We start from the raw sequence: 14530 nt of genomic DNA, 5'->3' as shown, positions 1-14530 counted from the left end.
CTAATAAAAGGAAAAAAATCATTAGAAATGTGCACTAATGAGCTGAAGAAAGTTATTAGGCACTTCTTGAAGTAAGACAACTAACATTCAAATGCAGAAAATTCAGATCCAGCACCTTGGGCAAGGCCAGAGCTGGGTTTGCTCAGACCATCCCTCACAATTGCTCTGCTCTGCTTTCCCAGCACAGGAGACAAGGGGAGCTCCAGGAGCTTGCACACCTGTGGAGTACTTGAGAGGTTTAATTTAGAAAAGACAGCAAAAGCATACTCAGCACACGTGTCTACCCACAACAGCTGAAGAAACCTCTCTCTTCTCACCTCCAATATCTAACAAGTACCCCCAGGAATTATTGCCACCAGCATAACAAAGCAAAATGCCAGTAAATACCCACAGCAAAAGTGTCTATTTTCAGAAAGTCAGCCTGACATGGTCCCTTCATATTTTTTCCTCTTACCCATTTGAAATCATAATTATGGTATCTTCCTGCAAAACACGAAGCCCAAATCATCATAATTAGTAACACAAATCCACAGAGCTGATAACATTTAACCAGTGTAATTATCTTTGGAAACTGTGTGACAGAAATCAATTAATGGGACACCTGGAAACCCATATTCACCACTAATGTGTTTTTTCTTGTTTTGTGACCATTGCTGTATTTTGGGAAGAGGCTACTTCACACACAGACCAAAAATTGCAGCAACTGCTTATTCATCAAGTCGCAAAGGAACATTGGCTGTTTCTTTGAAAAACCACACCAGTGATGATTCACCATGTGCAGTCATTCATCTTTTCTAGCATTTTGGAAGAAGCTGAGTTATTGCTCAATCCCTTGTAGCACTTGCTCTTTATCCAGTGATTGCCATTTTCTATTGAGCCCCAAGAAAATGCTCCAAGACAGGCAGAACACAAATTCATTAAACAACCATCAAAGCATTTTATTGCACACAACCACACTGGTCAACACAGCTCTTCTGGAGACCCTTGTGATAAAAACCTGGGACACGGAGCTCATTCTCACAGTAAGATTATTTTTAAAAAAAAAAACATATTTGGGCCACAACCTTTTTTCCCCACATTTACTTGAGCATTTTCCCATCCCATCCATATCTGCTTTTGTGGCCTAATGCACTACTCAAGTCCCTTTTTTATGTCACAGGATTTGCAACTGGAAAGAGAATAGCAAACACTCTTCAGGTGTGGCCATCAGTTCTGTCTGTAAGGAAGAGCCAAGTCCCCACCATACACTCTCCATCAGCACTGACCATAATTAGTTATTGTCCAACTCAGCACTACCCTGTTAATACAACGAATGAAAAAGCCCAAACGGTCTTCTGAGTTGGTTGAGGGGCTTTTTCCCCAAAGCTGGTAATGAGATTGAAAGTCAAAGAACAGCAATAGTAGAAAGGCCAGGATAAGAAGTAGAATCCCATTCCCAGTATCTGCCATGGCTACACATCATCAGCAGAGCACAGTATGCTGAGCTCCAGTGAGAAGTTGATACTTCCTACTGCCTCTGTGAGGGAGCAAGCTTGTCGTGGGATTATAATTAGCACCACTGATATATGCTTCCCATAGGACCAGAGAAGAGCTTTCAACTCTTCAAGTCTAAATGCACAAAAGTCTTTATTTCTCTGCCAAATTCTGGTTTAGTTAGGGAAAAAAAAACGTGAATTACAACAATCTTCTTTGAGACAAGCTGATAGTGGGACTGAGACTGTGCCCATAGGAAATAAATGAAAGCATAAGGAAAACAGAGGCACACTCTGGATCATTTCTGTTTAGCAGCATCATCAAACATAGGAAAACAGGATGGAAATGCCTTCAGAAAAAAGTAATTACCAGAGTTCACTCCTGCAAACAGTTTTAGGCATCAACAACCAGGCTCGGGGAGGTCTGTGTTAGCTACACTCCTGTAGAATTCCCATGGCATCTTTCACTCCTACATGAATAGCTCAGAATTTTTCCTATGACTCAGTTTACCAAATAACTTCAAAGGAGCCCTAACAGCTGCTGGTTGGGAAAGGAAGGTCTCAGCTTGCAGCAGAGACACAACCTCCTGCTCTGCTTTGCCCGCGGGCAGCAAGGTCACTGTCAGCAGGAGCCTCCAACAGGACAGGCCACAAAACCATTCCTAAAACAACTTCCCTGCTCCCTCCACACAGGTGAGGTTTGTACATCTGCTGCTCTTCCTATCAGCACTGCCAAACCACTTCATGACACAACCTTGATATTCCTGCAGCAGCTCAAAATACATTTTGAAAGATGCCAAGCAAAGCAGTTTTACCTATGGGATCATTTCCTGGCTGCTCCAATTAGTCCAAAAAGGCTGAAATGGGTGCTGGGAGGAGGAGGTCAAGAGAAGGGAAAGATGTATGACCCCAGTTGCACTGTCATTTCCTAAAATCTTCTTCCTAGTACTACAGAGCTCTGGATAGAGTTTCTGAAAAGGAATATTTTCCAAATAACCACATGGATCAGTGACAACCACACTGCATTTCTCCAACCTTTTGCTGATAACAGTTTCACACTCACTGCGTGGGATTAATGTTATCCTGAATTTACCCATTTTCAGTCAGAGCCAAGATTTAGCTGGTTTGGTTTTTGGTTTTTTTTTTTCCCAAAATTCATCAAGATTAGTCCCTGGTGTTCCAGCACTTATTAAAACATTATCATCAGCAACTCAGAGCTGCTCAGCAAAATTTTGTTAACATTCCTGGGTGAAAATTGCACAGCAAAGCACTCCAAATGTTTAACAATTCCTCTTTATCACCATTCCTAGTTTTTGAAACAGGAAGCAAACAGGAAAGAAGGCTTTTGCAGAGACAAAATAGGAAAAAAAAAGTGGTGAGTTAAGAGATTCTTATAATAAAACATAGAGTCTCAACAATATTGGGAAATACAGTCTGTTTCCCCAAGCAAATAGTCTCTAAATCTCCAGCTCAGGATAGTCAGCCTCTTTTTCCACAGATTTCTGCTTTACATCTGTTTAATCCAACAGGCTTGAAAAGCCAACCATTATAAAGATCCAGGTCACCTTCAGGTCACATCAACTAAAAGTTTGAAAGGGCTTTATTTTATAAGCATTAAAAAGAGGAAAGCCTAATTAAGCATGAATACAATCCCTGCTTAAGTAGGCTGGATTGGAACAATTTCTAGTAAGAAGCTCTTTTAAATGTTTATTTAGAAAATCTCCCATGTGAAAAGCAGCAACAACATCAGGACAGCTGCTCAGCCTCAGAGGCCTCTCTCAGTATTTGCTGTTGCTCAACTGCCATTAAGCCCATCTGAGGTAGGAGCAGCAGTGGTTGGTGTTTCCTCACTTTCTGAACAAGGCAGGTGTGTGTGTCTGTGCTGCACCATTCACACACTGTATCCTCCTGTAGTAATGAGTCAGCCATTCAATCAGTGAAAGCTATGAAGTAGGACAACTGCAGGGAAAAAATAGGACACACATTTACATGTAATGAAACTTGGTGAGCACGAAAAGGTTTGGAGAGAGATGAGAAATCACAGATTTTCAGTGCTCTACACCACTGTGACCTTCACTAGAAAGGCAAATTACCCACTATTTTTCAGGAAATACTCAGTAGCCAACAAAAATATTCTAATTAGGGTTACTAAAGTACAATATGGAAACTAATATTTTGACTACAATCTTCACAGGACCTACCAATGCAACACTCATTTAGTAAGATCACCAGTGGAAACCATAAGTTTGGAATATTTAAAATTAAGTGTGATGAAAGAGCCATCTTTTGTGAGGCTGGAGGAGAGGTGGAAGGCTATTTACTGACTAAATCCAGGGGAGGAACTGCATTTCTGAAACCTCAAACAAGTGAACTGTGACAGCTCCCTGTGTAATGCCATGTCTAAAAGTAACTTCATGTTTGTTTTTGTCCAAAGTGAATGCAGCCTTGAAAAGACTGAATTCCTTGTAGAGCAGATGTGCAAAATCTTTTACAAGCTTTTAAACTAAACTCTACAGTCCTAGAAATATGTGGCTCCATTTTTTCTATTTGGAACAATAAAAGAAAAAATATAAATGCTTTTTCAACTTTTTTTTAATCTAACAGCCATGAGTGTCAACATTCATCATTGCTTAAAGAAAACTAAAAACTCTGAAAGATTGTTAGGAGAGGGATTTATTTCAGCTGTTCATTTCCAAATGCCTTTAAGGCAACAATGTACTGTATCAAAGCTGGCTGTTTCACTACTTCAATTTCAAAATATGAAACACATGAGAAAGGAAAAATACTTCAGCAAATAATTGAGAAATGTTAAGAACATGTACAACTCACCAGTAGCTTTACTGCTGAACAGACTTGCAGGTACAGTTCTTAATAAGGAAAATGTCTAGATTATCATGGAAGAAAATAGCATCCTATTTTAAGGCTTAGAAAGAAACCACTATTACATGGTGAACATGCAGATGAAATACTGCAATATGAGGCAAGTTTAACAGCCAAAATTTATTAAAGCTTTAGTGCTGAAATTGCCTCTGTTGTCAGAACACAACATTTGGCATCAAGATGAGACACTTGCAAATGGCAAGTATCCATTTAGTATATTGGATGTAATCCTGCTGCTATTGAAGTCAAGGAATGCAACAGCAACAAAACTTCATTTTCTACAAAAGGGCTGGTACACAGACCTACAAAGGCCCTGACTCATGGCCATGGAAAGGTGCCCAACACACCCCTGGAAGTTACACAGTTACTCTCCCTGACGCAGTGCTTGTGGCTGAAGCATAAAGGAGACAAAATGAAGCTGACTGGGCTTGTTCTTGTAATTTCAAGTCTATTAGGTGAGATGCCATTGGAAGGCACCTGCAATATGTATTTTTTTGGCTTTCAAAATGAAAAGGACTCCATAAACATCAGGCTACTGAATTAATTGTATTTAAGTGCACATTCCAATAAAACTCAGACTGCTTGTAACACATTTTAACCAGGGAAACAACTTTTGAAAACACAGAAAGACATCGTTTTCCTCTTCCAATTATGACTGGAAATAAATACACAGAAGGAAAACCTCAGTGAACAATTTCTTTGTTGCAATGCAAAAACAGAGATTATGTTCCAGCTCGGATGTACTAAGTCCAGTAAGAACTTCTGAGCTCTTCTGACTTGAAGGAAGCATGCTGAGCCTCTGTGCCTATCAGATAATTTGGCAGTTTGCTCCCTAACAATCTAAAAACCCATTTATGGGGGGTTGACATACTCTTACTAAGCAAAAAGTGCAAATCCTCAAAAGTCCATTCTCAATAGTAGCTTAATCCCTTCTTAGGTTTCTAGAGAATTCAGGTAAGAACACAGTAGTTTCAGGTTTTGTTTTCAGTTTTGTTTTTTTCAGTTTCACCTTCAGCCTCAGGAAACAGAAACTCAGCCTCTGCCAAGTACAGCCCTTGATTCAATGCTATGAAGTTTACACTTACCCAGTCTGTTGTACTAAATTTAAATTAACAGAAACTGCTTAGAACAATACGCAAGCAAACTATTCATTAGACACAAGCTTTGGTCTTCTATGTGATATTTCGCCATGTCTACAGAGCTTTTCCTGAAATTCTTCACCTTTTCCTTAGCTGTTTTTTCAGAAGACTGGCTATTTTCAGCACCAACAGAAGGTTTACATAACTACTAGTTCAGTTGCCATGTTAAAGTTGCACCTAAACTCAGCCTAAGCCATCTTCATATGAGTGCTTTTAGAAGCTATGATCTGCAGGAAAAAAAAATACAAACCCAAGTTTAAAACAACTCTTGCAACACTAAAAAACACTATAAAATCTTAATATATACTGCTGAAAAAAGAATTTTTAAAATTTCATGGCTGCCTTTGCTTTAGAACAGGCCTAGCTCTCCAAATATTAGTTTGGGATAAAGGATGTTATAGATCCACATCTTTTGAAGACACCACTTTGAGGTGGAACGAAGAACAAAACTGAAAAGGATTCATTTAATGACAATCTACTTTCTTCTAACTATAATTTAACAAAGTAAAATACAGTTTTCAAGCACCACAAAAACACTTCAACCCTTATTTCTTAGAAGGACGTCATTTACACACCTCTTCAGAGACAAGGATTTATTCCTATGGCTTATTTTGAACCAGGAAAGTTCAAGTCAGGGACAGCATCACCCACCAATAAACAAGCTATTCAGACACCAGGGACATAAGATGAAGTATCTGAAATGACAGAATAGTCCACTTACATCAAATAAGAAACCAAATGTCTGTTAATGGCTTCCTGTATTTTGTTATCCCACACTGGCTCTGTATAAACCATCTGTGCTACACACACTTCAAGCCATCTTTCAGCTATCAACAGGGCTTCTGCAGTAAAACAAACAATTACTAATAGATGTATCTTAGAGACAGATTTGAAATCAAAAGGCACGGTGCTCCAGCATTCTGTTATTAAGAAAAGATCAGAACAAAACAGCAGAGAATTAGCACAACTGTTAGTAACAGAATACAGAGATGAAAGACAGGGCTATCGCACTCCCTCAGACGAGATGACACAGGAAGAGTCTGGATTGCAAAAGTTCTTCCAAGGGATCATTCTAAAAGAATCTTGTGACTTTTTCTTTTCCAATCAGAATCACGCAAACCAAAGGAAAGAGCACAAAACACTATTGTCATTTGCAACTAACAAAAAAGCATAATAAGGAAACAAGCTACTAACGAAACATAATCTGGTCTGCTGGGGAGTATTAGGAGTTACACAACTTCTCACAGGACTTGGCACACCCATCCTTCAGCTATTGAAACAGGTAAAAAGCATCCCACTTGCCAGGAAATAAACCTCTTTAGTCTGACTTATAAGAGGAGCTGCATCAATTGAGAGCCACAGCCTTTGGATTCACAAGGCCTCCCAGACAATTCCTCATAGGTAACTTCTGTTCAGAGAAAGACTGGAATGTCAATAAATGCGAGCTCCTCAGACAAAAAATAAACCACTTCTTAGTGTGAATTATTTATATGAGAGTATTTAATAAGACAGTCTGTAAATTAGTGTATACCCCACGGTGAACCTGCAGTTATTGCCATTCAGGCTAAGGGAATGCAACAGATGCAAGGAACCAGGAAGCAATCCACAATGCAGGAATCAGAGCTGTGTAAGGGACATAAGGAAACCCTCTCTCCATTTAAAGCAAGCTTCCCACTAGAGTACCTGAGGGATCTCTGGCGTCCTCTCCAGCATCCCTGCTCTCAGCTAAAGCAGGAATCAGAAATGACAGCCAGTTCTCTGATTCCCACTACTGCTTGGTCATACTATAATGAAACCCGGTTTTCAAAGTGGAAAATAACAGCAAGCAGGACATTACAGAATTTGGATTATTACTGCATGCTCAAAGACAGCGCTTACGGACACACAGTGCATGTGTCCCAGGCATCCCAAAAGAATGAATCTGACACGCAAGTGACGGCAGGGCTCGTTCTGCTGAGTGCCACGGCTCCCCACAGCGTGGAACGGGCCGGGGCTGCGGGGGCTGCGGCTCGCTCGGCCACACGGCAGCACCCGGAGGCAAACGCAGCCCATTCACGTGGAACTTCATCACCGCCACCGAAACGCGGCAGCCGGAGCCCATCGCCGCTCCACAGGCTGCAGCGCCCGCGGGCAGCAGGAATTGCAGCGACCCTCAGGGCCGGCTCGGAGCGGACGCGAGCAGCGCGAACCCCTCACGGCCGCCCCCGCAGAGCCCCGGCGGTCCCCCGGGGCTGCTGCCGGCTGCCCCCGGAACCCCGCGGACGGAGAGGGGCCGAAGGAGCCGAAGGAGCAGCGGCACCCCACCGAGGGGCTGCGGGGTCGCTTCCCCTCGCCCCCAGCGCAGCCCGCAGCGCCTCCGCCACCCCCGGCCGCCGCTCCGCGCGGGTCCCGCCCCGGGAGCGCGGGACGGGAGGGACGGGACACGGAGAGAGGGACACGGAGAGATGGGGACACGGAGAGATGGGGACACGGAGAGACGGGGACATGGAGAGATGGGGACACGGAGAGAGGGACACGGAGAGATGGGGACACGGAGAGATGAGGGACAGGGAGAGACGGGACACGGAGAGATGAGGACACGGAGAGAGAGACACGGAGAGATGGGGACACGAAGACATAGGGGACACGGAGAGAGGGACACGGAGAGATGGGGGACACGGAGAGATGGGGACACGGAGAGATGGGGACATGGAGAGATGGGGACATGGAGAGATGGGACACGGAGAGATGAGGGACACGGAGAGATGGGGACACGGAGAGAGGGACACGGAGAGACGGGGACACGGAGAAATAGGGGACACGGCGGGGATGGGGGACACGGAGAGATGGGGACACGGCAGGGATGGGGGACATGAGGAGGTTCGTCTCCGCGGGCAATAGCGGGGAAAGGGGCTGGCGGGAGCCCACGAGTGCAGGCGAGTCGCCCCGCCACCCAAGCCCTCCGTGCCCGGTGCCCCCGGGAGCACCGACGGGTAACGGCAGCTGCAGCCCCGGGGGAATCAGCCCTGAGACACTGCTGGTCCAACCAAAGAGACCAGGAAAATTATAAGGGCACTTGCTGCTCTTTACCTCTCAGGGTGTTTTGTATTAATAAAATAATCAGAATATCTTGTATATTTTACTCAATTTCTAAAGTTTAGGGTTGGAGTTGATCTTCTTGGGGGTTTTGGTTTCTGGTTTGGTTGTTTTTCAAAGCACAGAGTTAATGTTGTTAACAATTGAATTCCTCAACGCGACTTTGATTGCAGCAGCATAATAAACTTTCTATTTGCATACGACTTAGAGCTTGAGAACCAACAAGTTGGGCACCTGTCTGCATTTCCTCTTTTTACATCATACACAGGAATTACTCTCACTTCAGATGTTGTAAGACTGCAGAGCTGGAGTCTGTCCTACGCCTGGAGCAGGTGTCATGGACAGCTTAATCTCTCTGTACTGCAGCTCCATGAGGAGAGGAAAATGGGCTGTGTTGCTGTGGCTCAGCAGCCAGGCTGGAACAGCAACCCCAGCTCCCCAAACCACTCCTCCTGCAGTGACCCAGGAGGTCAGGAACAGATCTGATCCATTTTGTTAACAGGCCTTAACAAGACCATTTCCCACCTGGAGAGGCAGGTGAACAGGGAGCAGGGTAAGGAGGGGGCCTGCTTTGATGAAGTGCTTTGTCCAGCAAAAGCCAGTGACAGGCAGCGACCTGAGGCAGAAGGAAAGGAAATGTGAAGTGAAACAGTTCCTACAGACAAGAGAGAAGGAAAACTCTTCCTAACTACTACTTCCAGGTTGCAAACAGGCCAAACTCCAAGCTTTGGAAAGAGAAGGCATGGAGTCAAACACCTGAAACACCACCCCTCCCTCTGCTCCAGTGTGACTAACCCCTGGGGTTAGAGTGCAGCACACTCTGGCAGGGCAGCTGTTTCACCAGTAGCTTTCATCACAGGTTGAGGAGAAACTCTCTTTTCTTAGCAGACAACTTCTGAGGTTTGCAGTCAAGGAAGTTTCAAATGCATTTCTGCTGCAGAGAAGATGGGAGGATAACAGACACTGCCAGAAAGTTCTATGAGCTACCAACTGGAGGCCCTACTCCTGATGGCCTCAATTCTTCCTAAAAGAAGTTTCTTAGTGTATAATAACCTTATGCCAGTACTAAAATAATTTAACCCACATGACTTACTAATGAATTTGCCAGAAGTCTACTCTACCAAGGTACTTTCAGTGGACAAAGGGAAATCCACGTTCACACACTCAAAGAGAGAAGCCATACAGTTAGTACTCAATCATCTGCCCTTGCTTGTCTTGCCCTCAGGAGCACAAGTACAGTTTTTTTTTAAAGCCTCCTTCACTCTCTTTGTGGGAGGCAAGTTTCAGAAGAAACACCAGCTGGAGCTGCCGTGCAGCTTACAACACATCTTGCAGTACATGTGTGTCAGCACCTCCTCTTCTGTTCCGCTTTTGACCACAGCACTGTCCCCTCCCCTGGTGCTTGCTGGCAAATACAGCTGCTTTGTACAGAAGGAACAAGTTTCAACTGAACTTTGTTGGTGTGGACTGCAATTTCACCAGAAATAACAGCCTCAGTGTGAGCCCCACCAGTCCAAACTTCCCACTGTGGCAGCACAAAGGCTTGTCTGAATGTGCCACTTTGTCACAGCAAGTGCCTGGTTCACCTTGGCAGAGAAACCCATTACAGTGAAAAAAGGAAAAGCTCTACTTTTAATGCAGTTCTAGTAGAGTTAAGTTTGTGCACTTTCAGACATTCTGAAAGGCTTTTATTGCAAATTTACTGGTTTTAGTGATGTTACATCAGAGACTCAAAAGAGACTCAAAACCAAGTGTACATTGGTTCTGGCCTTTATGCTGAAGATGCACATGATGAACAGCTCTAACCCTCTGGCACCATGACTTTCACCATCCCTTCCATAACAGTTTTCCCACTTTCTCTGACCTGACATGATACAGAAATGTGTGCAACAGAACCCTTCAGTCGTTTCACTTCTGCTGCAGCTGTGACTTCTTCACCAACATACAAAGGAGCTGGAAAACGAATCTCCTGGGACAGAAATATACATCCTTGACCAGGCATTTTGGTACCCAGAACTGCAGAAATAAGTCCATTGATCAGAACTCCATGGACAACAGTTCTCCCAAACCTAGATTTCTTTGCAAACTCTTCATTTAAATGTAAAGGATTTGTGTCACCTGTTAAGTAAGAAAAAGTAACTACATCATTTTGTGTAAAAGCTTTGCTAAGTTCAGCTTTGTCTCCAACTTTTATGTGTAAGTTCTGAAATACAGGATGTCCAAGCAGTGAGTTGATGAACGTTGGCTTTGTCAGGGCTCCTTGTTGGAAAATCCCTCCAGAAATTCCACGCCTGAGGGGCCACAACATTTCCAGGAACTTCTCCTGCATGCAGCTGAACCAACAACTGCATTCAGTCCAGGACTAATTCTCTGCTGTTGCCGGATAACGCAAGTAGAAACGGAGATGTCTGGTTTGGGAAAAGAAGAAACAAACAAGAACTGAACAACTGAAGCCTTAAAAAAACCCACCATCAAATGCTCTCAAAGTTGGAAATACTTCAATTTTCCTTTCACACGACAGGTTAAAAACTTAAGAGCTATGCCTGAGCAGACTTTTGTCTAGCCATGGCTTCAGAAACAAAGAATTCTCAGAACTCATTTTATTCAGCAGCATCCTCTGGAAAAAAATAAGCTCTGGAAGTGCATGTTCATACATGCATTGTTAAACAAGGTCAGCTGACAGTAACCATTAGGCAGGCAGAAAGTGGAGTAGGGAAAATAAGACCTGGACCAAGATGTGGGTCATGAACAACACCTGCCAGAAATTATTTTCTTGCAGATGTATTAATGGCATCAGGACTTGTCACTGGACTGAACCATGAAGTTATGAGACAGCCACTACTGTCACATTGTACAAGACTCATTTTAAGATGAGAAGTTCTCAAACACAAGCCCACAGACCTGCACTGAAAGGCACTTCATTCCCAAAGAAAGGCATTTTTGCATCTAGGCCATCTTTCTATGAAAAGGCAGCAGGCTTGGGCAGCCTGCCAAGCTCAGAGCCAGAGCTGACACCTGGGGAAGCCACCAGCCCCACAGGGCTTTACCTGCAGCACCCGGAAGGCACACCTCCTGTTCTGGTAAAAGCCCAGCACGGTTAGAGCACTCCACAGCTTGACAAGGCCACTAGATAAAAAGAAAACAAAATATATCAATAAAATGTGGGGTTTTCTGTTTCTCCTGCAGTGTAGACATCTCAAATAGAAAATATGTTATGCAAAGAGTAACAAAGCCTTTACAGGTTAACAGAAGGTAATTTCACTAACAGTTCTAGAAGCAAAACTGCATCTTGAAGGATTATTGCAGTGGCTGCAGTCTCTTCTCTTTGACACAGAGATGTGTACTGCAACCTCAAGCTCACTCTACCAGAACAGTTCTTGTTCTCAGTGTGCATTTAAGCTCCTTCTTCACCTAAATCACCTGCAGTTGTCATCACCATTTAGAGGAACCATTCTCATCTCTACTACAGGAAGAGATTTAAAGTCACTACCTCAGTAATGCTTTCTTCCTGCCTTAAAACCATTAAAATCATTCTGGTTTAAAGCAGGAATAATGTACTGATGCACAAAGTTACCAAGACTCAGTGATTATTTTCTGAGATCTGCAAGTTAGGCTTAATTCTTCAAAGGCCATTTTTAATTTAAGTTCTGTTTTCATGGCATGGGAGCACAGACTGACTGCACCTTACCTGCTAATTACTCTTAATATGGCAGACAGAGTTTTTTCCTCATATGTTAAGACATCAACGGGCAAAGCTGCTCCAACCTATGAAAAAAAAAGTTATTTAGTAAGTATCACCCTATGTTGTTATAGTGGTTTATAAGCAAGTGATTTCAGCCCCAGCATGTTACATCATTAAAGGTGTTATAGTTACGCTCAAATCTCACACTAGTGTTCCAGTTACATCACTAGATTTTAAACAGCACCCTTCCTCTCAGAGTTCCTTAGAAACCACTTTTATTTACACATTTCAGACGGAGAAACACAGACCAAGAGGTGATGCAACCTGCTTAAAGTCAGCCAGCAATAGAGTAAACAGAGCAAAACCAGTGCTGTGGACTTTCCCATTCAAAAAGCTGTTCCCTTCCCACAGTTCTCTTTTAAAAGCCGCACTACAACAAATACCCCAAATTCCAAAAACAATTCTCAAAGACCGCTTGGAGCTGGAAGGGATCTTACACAGTCCATCAGCTCCAGCCCCGCTGCCACGGCCGGAGGCACCTTCCACTAGAGCAGGCTCCAAGCCCGGTCCAACCCGACCTGCAGCACTGCTAGGGACGGCCGGAGCCACCGGGCACCGAACCGAACCGCACGGCTTCACCGGGAGCGAGGCAGGACGGGGCTGGCGAGCGGGGAACCGGGAACCGGGAACCGGCCCAGCCCACCCGAGCCCGGACCCCGCTCCGCAGCCACAGCGGCTGCTCCAGGGCACCACAGCCCGCCCCGCCAGGCGCTCCCGGCCCGGCCCGGAGCCGCCAGCCGAGGCCCAGCTCCCGGTCCCACCTCTCCGTGCAGCTCCCTCAGCGCGGTCACCACCAGCTGCTTGAACTGCGCCGCGTTCGGCCGCGCCCCGCCGTCGGGCAGCTCCCTGCGGGGAGGAGAGCACAGCGGTCAGGAGGGCTCTGAGGGGGCTCGGGGGGGTCCCGGTTCGGGGTCCCGGCTCCGGTTCTACGGCGGCCGCGCGGGGTCAGCGTCGCCATGGAAACCGCGCGGCGCCTCCCGTGCCGCCATGGCCCGGGCCGGGCCCGCAGCGCCGAGCCCCGGGCCGGCACACCCTGCCCAGCCCTGCGCACGGAGGAGAGCCAGAGCAGCGTCTGAGGCTGAGACGGGTCTCTGGGAAGCGGCGGGAAGAGACCCAGCGCGGCACGCCAGCCTTGAGCAGCACGGGGCGCCGCGCCACAACCGCGCTGTGCAGGCGGGCACTGAACGCTCCTGCAAGCAAAGGGGCCGGGCCCGGTGCCAATCCCGGTAACTCCGGCAGCGGGTTACCAACACTGGGGAGAGCCTGCTGCCCCAGCCTCAGCTCTGCAGGCACACACAGCTGGGAGGAGCTGGAGAAGTGCACAGAACGAGCCCGGCAGCCTGTCTGTGCACGCACCAGTCAGCAGTGATGGAGATGGCAAAATAACACAATTTTAATATCTTGAACCTGCTCTAGAGATTGGCATGAAATGTATCCTTACCACAGAAAGAGCAGAAAGGATAGAAGCACGTTTGCTCCGCTGAAATAATTAAACATTATCCCTCAAAAGAACTTCACAGAATTTTCCTTCTTTTACCAGAAATTAGGACCTTTTACCAGGAATTAGCATCGAGCCCAGCAGGTAACGCTGCAGAGCGGCCCAAGGCACATCCCACATGCTTCAGGCAAGGCCCAGCTCACACCTCTTGCCTGCACCTTCACACAGCTCAGTCTGTGCAAAGGTCCTGCATTATTCCAGCACTTTTTCTCATGCTCAGCACCACAATCCACCTGAGCTCTGCTCCTGGGCTGACTTAAAAATGGTACATACACTGCCAAATGTTCAGAAACAGTTTCAGCAAAAGCAAATATAATTTCTCATGTACCAAAGTAATTTTCAGATTGTTAGTTAGGTTAAAGAAAAGGCAGTTTGCCACATAAAGTTCAGTAGCTCTAAGAGTAGGCTAACAAGCCTACTTCAGGAATTCTGTGTTTCTCCTGGGAACTGAGAACCAGTTCGTGCAGTGCTCAGCAAATCAGTTCCACAATAATTTGGCAGACTTACCAGAGCAGCCAGTTTTACTGGGACCAACACTACCTCCAGCAGTTTGTATCACTTTCAAGATATTAGTAAAATTTCATCACCGAGCAGCAAAACTCGGCGGTCAGGTGCTGCATAAAATCTGTTTTTGTTACTGCTGTAGGGCAGGTGCTGCTGGCAGGAGGAGCTCCCTCAGGCATTCCCAGAGTATCCAGGAGCTGCTGTGAGGCTGGGCTGTGTC

The 14530-nt window shown here is 45.4% G+C and overlaps 2 protein-coding genes across 2 annotated transcripts; both read right to left on the bottom strand.

Annotated features, from left to right (window-relative positions):
• Nucleotides 1-10218: 10218 nt before the first annotated feature.
• On the bottom strand, nt 10219-10931 carry HTD2 (hydroxyacyl-thioester dehydratase type 2). Its single transcript, XM_039733912.1, has one exon. The coding sequence runs from the start codon at nt 10893-10895 to the stop codon at nt 10368-10370; it is 528 nt and encodes a 175-aa protein (XP_039589846.1). The 5' UTR covers nt 10896-10931; the 3' UTR covers nt 10219-10367.
• RPP14 (ribonuclease P/MRP subunit p14) lies at nt 10219-13297 on the bottom strand. The gene is made up of 5 exons (XM_039734226.1): nt 13239-13297; nt 13070-13154; nt 12255-12331; nt 11614-11692; nt 10219-10974 (listed from the first exon to the last, which is right to left on the bottom strand). The coding sequence occupies exons 1-5, from the start codon at nt 13295-13297 to the stop codon at nt 10918-10920; spliced, it is 357 nt and encodes a 118-aa protein (XP_039590160.1). The 3' UTR covers nt 10219-10917.
• Between the last annotated feature and the right edge of the window lie 1233 nt (nt 13298-14530).

The sequence above is a fragment of the Passer montanus genome, unplaced genomic scaffold (genome assembly GCF_014805655.1).
Source record: "Passer montanus isolate IOZ18808 unplaced genomic scaffold, ASM1480565v1 scaffold9, whole genome shotgun sequence".
Taxonomy (NCBI): domain Eukaryota; kingdom Metazoa; phylum Chordata; class Aves; order Passeriformes; family Passeridae; genus Passer; species Passer montanus.
The sequence above is the reverse complement of the archived record's forward strand: the minus strand, read 5'-3'. Positions and strand labels throughout refer to the sequence as shown.